This window comes from Neophocaena asiaeorientalis, unplaced genomic scaffold, assembly GCF_003031525.2.
Source record: "Neophocaena asiaeorientalis asiaeorientalis breed wild unplaced genomic scaffold, Neophocaena_asiaeorientalis_V1.1 scaffold130, whole genome shotgun sequence".
NCBI lineage: Eukaryota > Metazoa > Chordata > Mammalia > Artiodactyla > Phocoenidae > Neophocaena > Neophocaena asiaeorientalis.
This window is the reverse complement of record NW_020173397.1, coordinates 7,062,326-7,076,764: the sequence shown is the minus strand read 5'-3', so window position 1 is coordinate 7,076,764 and position 14,439 is coordinate 7,062,326. Positions and strand designations below refer to the sequence as shown.

Below are 14,439 nucleotides of genomic sequence, written 5' to 3'. Positions count from 1 at the left end.
CAACCAACAAATTCTATCTCTTTCAGCCACTGTTACTTCCAACATTTTATCTGTAACATAACCTCATTTTCCTGATCAGCGGATCTACAGATATCAGACATCATGGTAAATGCTTACTTTATAGCAACTGTATAAGGTGGCAATTATTCTTTCTGTTTTATAGATGAGGAAATTAATGTTCAGAGGCGTTACATAACTGACCCAATGATACCAAGGTAGCAAGTGGCCAAGTCAAAATACCTGGTGAGATTCTAGAATTTAAACTTTTTCCCTGCGTTATTCCATCACTTTCTAAAGTGGGAGTAAATCTCTCCTGTGTGCCTTTAGCTAAATCTCTTAATCTTTTAAAATTAAGATTAAAAACCTCTGCCTACTATAGGCACTACTGTGAGGACAAGTGGGATTATTATTTTGCAAAGCATTTAAGTCCTTGGAACATAATCACTATTTAATTTATGCATACAATTAAAACTCTAAAATGATTTTGACAACAAAAAGTCACCAGTTATACACGAACACTTAACTTCCATCATAGCCAAAATTAACTAGTTTGTGCCTGTAATTGTTTAAACTGGCTTCAACAATTAAACTCCAAATCACTAATTAATTTCCTGTTCCAGAAATCTATTCTGTGCCACCTAACACTTAGTTGGATTGTGTTTTGTAACCACTCAGCTGACAACTTGGCCTTGTCCTCCTGCTGTGGCTGCCTTTTAACGGAGGTGTCTCCCATCAAATATCTGAGGGAGAGCAGATTGTGTTGTCATAACCAACTCACAAAAAAAACTTTGGGACTGTAATCTAAAAGCAGTGCAACCTGGTTGTCTTGTCTGCAATAAGACTTTGCAATTTTGGAAAAGTAAATCTACATTTCTTAGTCTAAGAAATTGTTTGTTTGTTTTCCCCCATCTCCAAAGAGAATAATTTGGACCCCATGACTTCAAAGGATGAGACCACCTCTCAGATTCAGGGCTCCCTATACACAATCTGGAATTGAAAAAGCTTGATGGTTACGCCCCAGCTATGGGACTCATCCTGGCTATGTGACTTTAGGCAAATTACATAATTTCTCTAAGCTTTAGTTTTCTCATTAGTAAAAATGGAGATGATAATAAGATCTAATAGCAGAGTTGCAGAGATATTGAAAGGAGATAATACGTGTAGAGTTCTGTATTAGTTTCCTTTTTCTCCAATTACAAGGTACTGTAAACTTGTTTAGTGGCCTAAAACAACACAAATGTATTATCTTCCAGTTTGGGAGGTCAGAAGTCCAGTATGGGTCTCAATGGGCTAAAATCAAGGTGCTGTCACGGTTGTGTTACTTTGGAAGGTCCTAGAACCATTTTCTGCTCCTTCAGGTTGCTGGAAGAATCCAGTTCATTGAGGTTATGGGACTGAGATCTCTCTTTCCTTGCTGTCAGCTGAGGATTTTCCCATTTTATAGAGGAGTCTGAAATTCCTCTGTTCGTTGGCCCCCTTCTACCATCTTCAAAGCCAGCAATCCCAATCAGGGTCCCCCTCAGGCTGGAAATCTCTCCTGCTCTTCGCTCATTACCATACATTTCTTTCAAACACTTCCTCTGTCTTCTTCCCCTTTCAAGTGCCCAGGTGAATACTTAAGGCAACCCAGATAATCCAATATAATCTCCCCATTTTAAGGGCAAAGGGTTAGCAACCTTAATTCCATCTTTAACTTTCATTATCTTTTGCCATGTAATGTAATGATGTAAATCATATGTCTTCAGGATAAGGACATGGACATGTTTGGGGCCATTATTCTGCTTACCAGAAGCTTTCAGCATAATGCCCAACAGGTAGTAAGTACTCAATAAATAATAATGATAGCCAATACTTATGTTTACTCTATGCCAGGTACTGACCTAAGTGCTATATGGATATTTATGTCTTTTATCCGCATAGCAACCCTCATAAGGTGAAGTATGCGCTAATATCATCATAACCATTAACAAATGAAACACACAAAGTGTAAGTCACTTCATGTAGCTGGTAGAAGAAAAGAGATTTGAACCCCAGCAGTCTGGGTCCAGAGGCTGTGCTTTTAAGTAGGCCCCATTCTGCCTCTTCATTTTAAATATTATTACAGTAAACAGGAAATCAAGAAAGCGTCTGCTTAAACAAATACCTGTAAAGCTAAATTATTTCAATATAGGGCAACGGCAAGATTGGTATTCATCTGGCATATGCTGCCGTCATATATTCTCTTTGCCCTGTGATGCTGGGCCACCAGGAGCTGAGAGAGGGCCTGGGTCCAGGGCTGGCATTCCTTTGTCATCCCAGTTTGAGTCTTACCAGGCAAATGGGGAGGAAACTCCTTTCTAAAATATTCTATGTTGGAAGAGGTGACATAAATCTCTGTTGTTAGATTTCAAAACTGGTGAGTATCATCTTGAGAGTATTACAAACAAAAATACTGCTATTGCGGTTCTTGGAACACCTCACATTTTATTGAAATGCTACTGCATTTCACTTCATACTGAACACCTACTTTGGCATCACGATGGAAAGTGAGAAGCAAATAAATCACCACCTTTCTGGACAACAGAATACCTTTCAGTCTCCTGTACAGGTGCATCTCCTTTCTTCCAGGAAGAGAGCGCCCTGGGGGAAGCTCTGGGTTTACAGTCCAAGCTGACCTCGCTGCCCACCTGCACCTGAATCAACTTTTTCATCGGAGTCTTTGAAAAATCTGGAGCAGAAGCTAAAAAGGATGAAAGAAGAAAGAACGACAATTCGATGTCTGATTTCATTTCTTTAAATTCCCGTAAATTTCAAAGGTTGACTTTATGATTTTTTAAAGTTTCTTGACACATAAGATATTGGTACTTGATTTATTTGATTGGGTAGCACCTACAGGATGCTTTCAATGCTTAAAAAGTAAGTCCTCCCATTGCGTTTTCTGGCAAGTTCCAATTCCTGAGACAATTACTTTATATGAGAATTTTTAAAGTTTACTATGAAGTTTTAAAATAGCTCAATCATGAGTTTATTAAAACTAAAAGCATTTAATAGAATGTTCTTGAAAGTTAGTTCCATGAGGACAACAGTACGGTTGGTCTCTCTTGTGACTTTAAGGACACAGATGTGGCACAGGGCCTGGCACTCATTAGATGCTCAGTAATGTTTTTAGAATGAAGGCTGAGTACTGAATTCTTATTCTCTTGTATAAACAGTAACAAGATCTATTACAAAATTTTCATGTGGTTAGCTTTAACTTCCAAGTTGGAGAAATATATTATAACATGCATTATTATACTAAGTTACAATATTCCATTAAATGCTATAATATGTAGAAAACATTATGCTGGCTAATAATGGACGGAATGCTGATCCTGAAACAATACCTGAACATTCAAGAGACACAAAAATGTATCATTTGAATTAAGTATGTTAACTCAGAAAATCATCCTTCCTTTTACCGCAAATGCAGAAAAAAGTTAAGAACAGAGTGCATTTCCCCAAATATCTAATCCCCTGTCTTATGTCATATCCCAGTTAATATAACTTATTTTTTATAAGTGGATATATATGATTGCAGATAAAGAAGACACGTTATCCAAAGGTTGCTGGCCTTAAGAATTAGGATCCTGAGAGAGTAACTTTCACTAACACAAATGAAAAACACTTGTATATTTCAATGAAATCTTTTTTTTAAGCATAGATCATATATTTTCCCATATGAAAACCCCATGCAACACTGGGTAGGGACCCATCCATTTGAAAGATGAATAAACTATGGCTTATAAGGCTAATTTAACATAAGAGCACAGCCATGCTTCGACTTAAGATATGGGCAAATCCCACTTTCTTTCCGTCATGACACCCTACTTCTCTGTCATGGATAACACTAGCCAGATTTTCAGTTGATGATCTGCCCCTCCCAAGCTTCAGTCTTCCTGGTGCATATGATTTGTTTCTTAACTTCCAGGCACCAAGAAAGACCTGTTTTCCTCAAACCAGTGTTTTTCAGTGAGACACTTCACATTTCAGGCTAGACAGGACTTTGTTGTGAGAGGCTATCTTGGGCATCGTAGGATATTTAGCAGCTTCTCTGGCAGCTGCCCACCAGATGCCAGTAGCACACGCTAGCTCCCTTCTTCCCCACCCTCTCCTTACACTGTGACAGCCAAAAAGGTCTCCAGAATTTGCCACTATCCCCTAGGGGCAAAATCATCCCCAGCTGGGAAATACTGAGTTAGATCAGGGCCTTTCAACCTTCTGGCCATTTGGGTTGGACCAACCATGGGTACGTGACTCAAATCAGGTACATGGGGCCAATGACATGTAGGACTGTGACTTCCATCTGAACAATTAAGAAAGCCATCCTTCTGCCACTAGATTGACTGTGGTAATGAAAACAACATGCTGGGTAACATCATATGGGGCCAGAGAGTGGTGATGATGTTTGAGCCCTGGGTCAAGTCCAGCTGAAATCCAAATTCTCCATTTTAATAACACTGAGCAATAAACTTCCTCCCCTTCTCCTCCTCTTTCTCTCCCTCCCTCCCTGCCTTCCCCCCACCCCCTCTTTCTTTCTTATTTTACATACTATGTTATGCTCTGACAATTTTGGTTGGACTTTAAGTCATTTGCATCTTAAACTGTTTTTCTGGACAACTGCCCTAAACATGAAATAACATCTCCTTTCTTCTCCTATACCTAAAGTACAAGAAAAAAATAATTCATAATTTCAAGTACCTGAGCCTTGGTCAATTAAAGCTTTGGTCTGCCGAATGCTTGATGTTTTCAGCAGAGTTATTAAAGACAAAGACAACTCCTTTTGGATCAAAAAACTACTGATTTGAATTTTGATATTTACTTTTATGGACCAGCAACAGAGAACACCAGAGTCACTTATTCTCTTAAAAGGTACTACTTAGTTGATACTGCTGGAGGTGGATAATAAGGATGTCTTAGGTCAACACTCTCTCCCTATTGCTTCTCTTCTTCAATCTTTGGGCCTTAATTCTGGTCATAATTGCTGCTTTCCCTTAGAAATCATTAAAATGTGTGCCTTGATTAGAAACCCTGTATGATTCTGCTGTGATACTGAAAATGTTATTAGATATAGGAATCTAATATGAAAAGTAAATATTTCTGCTTCTGGCAAGTATGGAGGATTTAAGAAAAAAAATAATAAGACAAGAAAATTAGTCTTACCCACAACCTTGAGCTCAGCACTGGAATAGACGAGACCATGTTTGTTCTCTGCTATGCACTGGAACATGCCAGAATCGGTCACATTTAGGTTGGATATTGTAAGGGCACCATTTTCTATCTGTGTTCTCCCCTAGATGATAATAAAAGTGTCTTGTATATACCATTTTAGAAGAAAAAAGATAACCACTGAATCTTATATCAATCATACACAAACCTCCTTAATTTTTCTCATGGGATTAGGCAAGCTGACCTGAAGTTTAAACGTTTCCCTTATTTGAAACAGTGAGAATGACTTAACAGCTAGACATTGGAAATACTAATAAACGTCCTTCAGTCAAAAAGTATATCAGTAAAATAAATAACAAAGCACAATGTAAAACACTGCAACTATTTCATTTTTCCCTGTGGATAAAGTTGCAGACTTTAAGAAATCTACCATGCTTCCCACCCCATCAACCGGAAAGGTTCTCACCAGTTTTTAAAATCATGCAAATTGAAGATATTATACATTATGTATTAAAAAGCGTCCTGGGAAACACATTTATTAAAGGTTCACAGGTATTATGAATGGTTATGTGTAGAAATTTGAAGGAACATAACTGACTTAGTACACAATTTTTAAAAAGAGCAAAAATTACCTGGCTTGAGAAGAGAAGTGATTGAGAAAATAAGTACTCATGTAACAAGGTAATGAAGTAATCGATACATTTTTTCTCCAGAGGCCATGCAAGTTATCAGACACGAGAAAGGAAATTATATTCTACATTTTATCAACATAAAGCCTTCTCTAATTTCAAAATGAAAAAAAATAGTGCAGTGGACCCTTGAACAACAAGGTTGGAACTACGGGGGTCCACTCATTTGCAGATACTTTTTCAACAGTAAATACTACAGGACTACATGGTCCCTGGCTGGCTGCATCTGTGGATGCAGAGGAATTGAGGACACAGAGGACAGGCTATAAATTATACGAGGATTAACGCCTGCACTGTTCATGGGTTGACAGTATATCATTTTATGTACAAAATTCATAAAATCACCTTTTCCCAATGAAATTCAATATTGAAAATATTTCCTCCTTGGCACACTGAGTACTTGACTTTATCCTTTTTACCTCTGTACCACTTCTTAGATGAACGTGGTATGAACTGTTCAGACGAATGTATGCAAACTCACCAGTTGACTCTGGCACTGGTCACTAGGGAAGGCATTTATTTACACAAAGTGGGGACAGGGTGGATTAAGCAGGCATGTTACCTTACCTCGAGCACAAGGGCTTCTCCATTTTTCAACCATCGGTAGGAGGGTTTGGGCTTACCACTCGCTCGACATTCCCAGTAAAGACTGTCCTCCACAGCTATTTCCACATCTTTTATGAGTTGAACCCAATGAGGCTTTGCTGCAATGAAAAAGGAAAGAAATTCAAACCACTCCACAATAAAAAACAAATACTTTATCCACATAAATGGATATGACTATGGGCAATAATAGATTAACGTAAGCATAGTGGCTAAAATTATATTTAATTCCCTAAGTATTTACTAAGTGGGTATATGAAACATTTCTATATTTGAGGATGGATGTTACAATCTGCCTTTCCCTAAGTCAAGCTCATTATGCTTTCTCTGCTTTTGAAATTCTGGGCACTGTATTACATTCTTCAGATGTCTATTAGTAGAAAAAAAACGCAGGTACACAAAATAGATTTTCTTGTCCAAGTGCATTTTTGAATTATGAGATCACAATTGATAACAACTTAATATGTGAATGACAGCAGATACTAGTCTAAATTTGCACTAAAAATCAGCATCCATAGAAGAGAAACTTCTACAGTGGAGGAAAAAAATATTTCCTTCAACTTAGAAATAACTCTTAATTAAATACAAACTAGTGAACATCTTACGAACCTCTGTGCAAATGAAAGTGTAGGCAGGGAAAGATGGATAAATTGCTTCAATTTGAATCAAATGATGTTTTATGAAAAAGAAGTAACTCGTGCCACCTTAAATGATGTATGCAAATCAGTGGCATCAGGTTCATCTGTCATTTTTACTTACGTTTTAGAAGACACTTGGGAAATCCTTTTACAGATGAAAGCAATGTACCACTCATAATGAAAGTCATTCAATACTCACAGTATATTCAGCCAAGTCTCAGCTTGTGTTTTAGACCCGAGACTAGGAGGTGAGATGTCTTCCTGGTTTCACATTGCATTACGCATGGGATGTGTACTTCAGGATTTACATTTGCTTCCTCCATATGGAGAAACAGTTTATCTATTTCTATTTAATTTCAACCATGGGAAGGTCTGTCTTTCCCTTTCTATCTCATAAAATTGCTTTTTTTATAACTGAAATTGAAATGAAAATATAGCTATTTCGCTTTTAGAGAAAATGTACCCATCTGAGTTTTACCTTATTTTGTTTTTTAAAAAATATAAATGACTTGCCCAGTCTGAAGTGTAGTTCAGTCCCAAATCACTCCTCTCTACTCTATATTAAAACACATTTTCTTCTTTCAGGAATTTTCAGCCTCGGTGGATGGAGACTACAAATAAACTCACACATGATCCCTTGACTGAGACTCAAGTTTCTAGCAAAAATTTCCACTGGCTCCTCATATTACTATTCTCCAAATGGGAGGATAATTTGCTGGACCAAGCCAATCCTGAGATTACAACTGGTACATTTATCGTGATTTTTCCCCTTATTCCATCATATGAGATTCAAATATCCTACTGGACCATTTTTTACATGAAATATTAGAGCAGATAAGCAGAGAACTGCGCAGCATTTATTGAATATACTAGTCTTTTTTTAAAAATAAATTTATTTTATTATTTTTGGCCATGTTGGGTCTTCATTGCCGTGCGTGGCTTTCTCTAGTTGCATTAAGCGGGGGCTACTCTTCGTTGCAGTGGGTAGGCTTTTCGTTGAGGTGGCTTGTTGCGGAGCACAGGCTCTAGGCAAGTGGGCTTCAGTAGTTGCGGCAGGTGGGCTCAATAGTTGTGGCTCAAGGGCTCTAGAGCGCAGACTCAGTAGTTGTGGCACACCGGCTTAGTTGCTCCACGGCATGTGGGATCTTCCCAGACTAGGGCTTGAACCCGTGTCCCCTGCATTGGCAGGCAGATTCTTAACCACTGCGCCACCAGGGAAGCCCTGAATATACTAGTGTTAAGCCAGAACTGTAAAGTAGCTTTCATGAAACTCTCTATCTCATTGATTTCTTTTCTTGTTATCTTTTTCTTTTTTGTGTGTGGCTGGCCCACGCGGTATGTGGGATCTTAGTTCCCCGACCGGTGATCGAACACGCGTCCCCTGCGGTGGAAGTGCAGTCTTAACCACTGGACTGCCAGGGAAGTCCATTTATCTCATTATTTCTAATTTGTTTCTTAGGTACATATCATATTACCTACATAATGGACTAAAGCAACAGTCTACCTCATTTACTAAGAATAGTGGATTATGTTGGTTGTCTATTGTGCATCCATTTCCTCTCTTATTTCTAAGATGACCCAACTTTTCGTTGAATTATCCTCTCTTCCATCACCTCGCACTGTCCACAAAATCCAGGGAAACCTGACCATATTCCATGTTCCAAAAAGAGGCTCTTAAGTTGTTTAAGCCAATTCTCCTAGCTGGTGATTGGTTTAGGAATGAACACGCAGCCAACGAGATTTGAGAAGTGAATTGCCAGATGTTTTAGACAAAGGAAGGATGAACAAAAACTAATGTGCTAGCCACTGTTGGTAGCCATTCTGTGACGGTAAGGGCAACCAACATGCAGAGAAAGGGAAAAAGTAGATAAGGGCAGAAAACACACCACAGAGAAAATGTGCCAGGACCTGAATATAAGGCACATAAATGTCAACTTAGCTTTGGATGTCTTGCCATACAAGTGTTTTATTATTTGTGCAGGGTCGCTGTTCCATACAGATAAAAACATTCCTATTGAAACATTAAGACAGTTGGAATATCCTGTGTTTTCCCGTCATGGTCACTTCTTACCCTGGGTCAGTTAGTGGCTGCTTAGAAAGGAGAAAATAAACTAGGACTTGTTTGCGGTCGACTTAGAGCCATACAGCCACGTGGGTTAAGTGTCCCCAACTTATCTCCGTATCATCCCACCAACATGTAGAACCTGACACCTGGGAAACTCCAACTTGGTGCTACGTATTCTAACCTAATCCTGTTACAAGATGGGAGAGTTAGAACACGGAATGACCCATGCTATTAAACCATGCCTCCATTTTGTTCCAGACGGATCCTATAACCTTACCATAAAATAAGTGTCAATCTAATCACACATAATGTACGTACAAACTTCACATTCTTTTGAAGGGGTTCATAATAAGCTCTATAATTTTAGTATTTGTCTTTGCAAAGTTTTTCCTCTCTGAAACATCTTATATGCTGTACAAGTTTGCACTGAAAATTATTTCAAATTCCAGTTTTTAAGATAAACAGAATATATTGCCATTTGCTTTTCACAAGTGTTCGATTCCTATTAGTTTTACAATGTTTCTAATGATTAAACTGCAAAAATATATTCACTGAGCTTACATCTTCCCATATTTAATAGTACATTTTGTAAAATCATTTACTTCTGCTTTCTAAAACCTGCTTTCATCAAAACACCTAATATATTTTTTTAATAAAAGGGATTTGAAAACAAGTTTGGGGAAAAAGGATAATCTAATTTTCCTACAAATAGACTTTAAATAAAGGTAACGTTACTAACCTTCCTTTACCCAAATTGAGCAGTACATCAAATAAATGTGCTTACAAATTAAAGGCAGCAAACATGGTACACCTACGCTATTGGAAAGGATAGAATAACACTGAGGAAGTCAAGTAAGCCTGGGTTTATGTGGTTTGTCTAACGCAGTAACTGCAAGTTTTCCCAGTAGACAGTTTCTTTCTGCTTAGTAAAGACCATAAAGAAAGATACAAAATCCCATTTTCTAGAGGTAAGGGCAGATAGAAAGATCTCCCCTTGTTATGGTTAAGTGAGTAAATGGTTACTCTTAGGAAAAAAAGTGAAATATTTCATTATCATATCAATCAGTTTAAAATGCAGTACGAGTATATCATGCCTCCAACTTCATGGCAAAAATTAATTTTTTTAAATTCCTTCTGTGATAAATATCCTCATTTAACAAAATGTAGAACAGAAAACACTGGACACTGGCATTCTGCTAAAACCTCCTACTCACCCCCACCCAGTCCCAATAACAATAACTTTTAGAGAGATCGAAAGTTAAAAATCCAATATGCCCAAAGTGAAGGCTCACCATAGTAAGTCAGACGCCCCCTGGCGACATTTCTTCCTCGTGAATTCTCAGCAATGCATTCATAGGAACCTGCATCTTCCTGTTGGAAGTTGGGGATTTCAAGCACACCATTGGACTTCCTCAATTTAATTTTAGTGGAAAAAGGCAGTCCATCACTTCTTCTCCAATTAATCTGAGGTACAGGACTAAGAAGAAATTTGTCAAGTTATTTGCTATTTTAAACAGATGTCTGGAAGCCTTTTACGCTTGACAAAATAAAACTTTCTTAGGATAGAACAAAAAAGGCACAGATTTTCAAATGCAGAACACAGCCAGTTGTCAGTCACATAAACCTGCAAATGCAAAGATTTATCTCTTTAGGTTGATATTTTAATAAAATAAACTGTGCATTTTCTCTAGTTAATTCATGATTTAGAGAAAAAGGTCTAATGTATACTCACTGTATTATAATACAACAAATGAACAAGCAGAAGAAAAATAACACCAATTTAGTTTATGAAATTAGGCAGGCATAGTCATTCTCCGTAAATCTCCTTTAAAGTTTCAAACTAAATTATACATGTGCATTTCCCCTGTATTTTATTTTTTTCTTTGCTTCTAAATGAAAGAAAATTTTAGAAAAGAAGGAAAAGAAGAGGCTGTTAAAAGCTATCTTGATCTCTTACAGCAACCTAATATTTTAGCGTATCGGTATAAATGTTACAAAACTTACTTTCCAAGGGCAAAACATTCCAACTTCACAGTTGAACCTTTAGCTGCTGGAAGAGTTTCTGGAAACTGAACTTCTATTTTCGGTTCATATTCACCCATCACTCCTGTGAATCCACAAAACAAAGTTAATGGTTTCAACGTTTCCTTTGGAATTGTCCCATTTTTCTTAAAACTTTTTTTTTTTTTTTGCTCTGTTTTGAACTAACTCTTCCTTATGATTTGAATTACTCACTAGCCGTCTGGTAGGTACTTTTAGAAGCAGTGCTACCTTGGGCCAAACGTGCGACATTAATAAATATGTGGGAACTTTGGATTCTGTGATTCCTAAGTTACGGCTTACAGAGCAGTTCTGAGAAAACCACTAGGCCTTTTACATTATATAAAACGAGAGGCTTTTTTATTCTGTATCCAATTTGGACATTTCTAGTCAAACCGAAATATACAATGTATTATGAGTTCTTAAAATAGCCTAAAGAGCAAAAATTATGGGAGGAAATTTACTTAATGGTACCCTGGTAGCATAGACACCAATCTTAAACTTATTGACTACCAGGAGACAAGAAATGGTAACTTAATAAATGGGAAAGGTCAAATTCAATTATAACTGACTGGAAAGTATTTTGTGGCCATGGCATTGTGCTGTATCAGATACGGGTTTTGCATAAGTGGGACAGTTACCCAAGCTTCCAAATCTGCTTACTCTGCAGTTCATGGGCTCCCTTGAAAAAGTCATTGAGGGGCTGAAGAAACACCTGTTTTCCTTTTTTCCCCTCCAGTTTTATTAAGGTATGACTGACAAATAAACACTGCATGTATTTAGGTTGTACAACGTCATTTTTTTAGGGCGTACGATGTGATGATTTCATATATGTACACTTTGTGAAATGATTACATCAGTCAAGTTAAGATATTTAACACCTCACAATTACTATTTTCAATTTTTAAAATTAATTTTTTTTTCTGTAGTGAGAACACTTAAGATCTACTCTCTAAGCCAATTTCAAGTACACAACACAACGTTACTATATAATCACTGTGCTGGTGAGGGTAGGGGAATGGGGGAGATGTTGGTCAAAGTGTACAAACTTTCAATAATAAGATGAATAAGGACTGCAGTGTCCTTTTTCTCTGTCCAAGGCTTCTTTCCTTTTCAACACCAAACCCCATTCTGTCATAACTTCCAAATGTTTTTCAAAGCTTGGCTCCAACATCACGAATCACCTTCTCAGAGAAGTCTTCCTCAACCGTCATCCTCTGAGTAAGTGCTTCTGTACAGAGCAACTCTATGCTTATACTACTTAAAGGACTTACCACTTCTTATGCAATGATCTATTCACTTATCTGTCCTCCCACCACTTGGTAAACAAATAATGTCAAATTTTATCCTGCCTGCCTTCCCCTCCTAAAATTAGCAAACTGAAACATCCAAGAACATTGAACAGTCCTCAATAAATATTTATTGAGTTAATTACGTTAAAATTATGCTACTATCTCCTACGTCAGGTCCACTATTAGAGTTTTCCTGAACTTTGGGATCAAGGAAAACTAACTTTCCCCAAAGGAACTGTTGTTTTCCTCCTCTGAGATAATGAGGACTAAATAATACTATGCTGCTTTGTTCTAGCTGCCCATATTTTTTAGAAGCAAGTTGTTATTTAAGTATAGTTATTGTGGTTGGTTTATCTGATTCCTTCTTTCGTGGCCCTATTTTCTTTTACAATTCCACTAACCTTACGGCACTGGCTCATACTGTAATGCTTTTCCAAGAGAATCTTTAGAAAATATATGTAATCAAAATCGATTTTAATGAATAACAAGTTCAAAAATGTATTTAAAGCATAATTCCAACGGTGAAGGGTCTTTCTGCTTGGTAGAGGGGGACAGTACGTCAATACAAAAATACAATGAGATATGTGTCAGGACTGGGTGAGAGTTCCTGTGGGTTTCAAGGGAAGGAGTGGTGACATTCTCAGGCCTGAAGAACAAGTCTTAAAGAACAGGTGAATATGAAGGGATAAAAGTGCTCCAGGTGGAGGGAAGAGCATGTGCAAGGGGAACAGGGTAAAGGGCAGTTAAGTACCTGATGGAAATGAAACATGACTGTGCCTCTCTTCCACTTTCAAAGCAAATACTGATGATTTCCAAAGGTTAGCAGGTCGATGGCATACTGTGCAGATGTTCAGAAACAATGGTTTGTAATCTCGAACTGATCTTTATGTCATGCTATCATATCAGTAGAGAGTTTCATGAAATTCCACTCAGTCATGTGATAGATCGTGAAATCTAAAGTTGTTTGTTGGATTGTATGAAAAGGAATGTATCTCAAACATCCACTCCACAATTGGCTTCCTGTCTACCCTGATGGTGCTTTCTGTTGCACTACTGCTGAACAAACCACAGAGTTGAAGAATGCTGGTAAGGTAGGCTTAATGTGTTCTGGGATGGTTAAAACTGACAGCTGTAAAAGCAAATAAACCTTTAGGCTCTTCCCTTGGCTCTAAGTATCCAGTCCCATCCCAACATTCCCCACGGCCCCATAACCTCCCCTTGCTTTAAAGGAAGCAAAGCAATCTTATTCTGCTTTCCAAAGTGTTCTATTTATGAAGTGAATATGACTGTACCTCTCCCTTTAATCCAGGGGGAGTAAAACATCTACTGCTCCCTGACATAATAGACCTTAGCTGGGTATTAGAAAAAGTCAATCTTATTAAACTAGTTTATACTAAAGTGAGAATGGCTGATGGAAAAAAACGGATTCAGAAATCCTAAAATCTAATAAATTCATGAAAGAAAATATTATACAGCAAGAAGAATGTATGAACAACAGCTACATGCAACAACTTGGAATAAATACTACCTATGTAATTTTGACTGAAAATGTTTGCTACCAAATAAAACAAGACTGCATTTGTAGTATTTCTTTTAATTCCAAATTAAAATGGATACTACTTAAATATTGTACTATTATTATACTGTTAAAGAAATATTGTGGCAGCTTTGCCTATATGACCTAGTAATGACTGTTAAGAGAAGTAAGGGAAGGATATCAAAATTAAAATCATTTTAAGGCTGCTCCCAAAATGAGGATGAAGAAGTGCATATGCAAGAATCACAGAGTGGACTGTGGTAGACACGGAAGGGTCCCAAGTACGTCTCAGTTGAGAAGAACCTACTGCATGGCACACTAGTGCATGCGTGCTGTGGCTGCACTTCCCCAGGTTGCTACCTGCTAATGGGGCTCCACGGGGGTGTTAATG

At 37.6% G+C, this 14,439-nt stretch overlaps 1 protein-coding gene across 2 annotated transcripts in view; it reads right to left on the bottom strand.

The window, feature by feature from the left end:
* The window catches only part of CNTN3 (contactin 3), a 238,226-nt gene that overhangs the window by 89,276 nt on the left and 134,511 nt on the right, over positions 1–14,439 (bottom strand). The window contains exons 1-5 of one of the 2 annotated variants that reach the window (XM_024747092.1): positions 11,184–11,281; positions 10,472–10,656; positions 6,441–6,577; positions 5,179–5,308; positions 2,569–2,719 (exon numbers count right to left, since the gene is read on the bottom strand). In XM_024747092.1, the coding sequence (XP_024602860.1) occupies positions 2,569–2,719; positions 5,179–5,308; positions 6,441–6,577; positions 10,472–10,656; positions 11,184–11,281 (701 nt within the window). Of the gene's footprint in view, positions 1–2,568; positions 2,720–5,178; positions 5,309–6,440; positions 6,578–10,471; positions 10,657–11,183; positions 11,282–14,439 lie in introns of those variants that run through there. The other variant, XM_024747093.1, reaches the window with a different exon arrangement.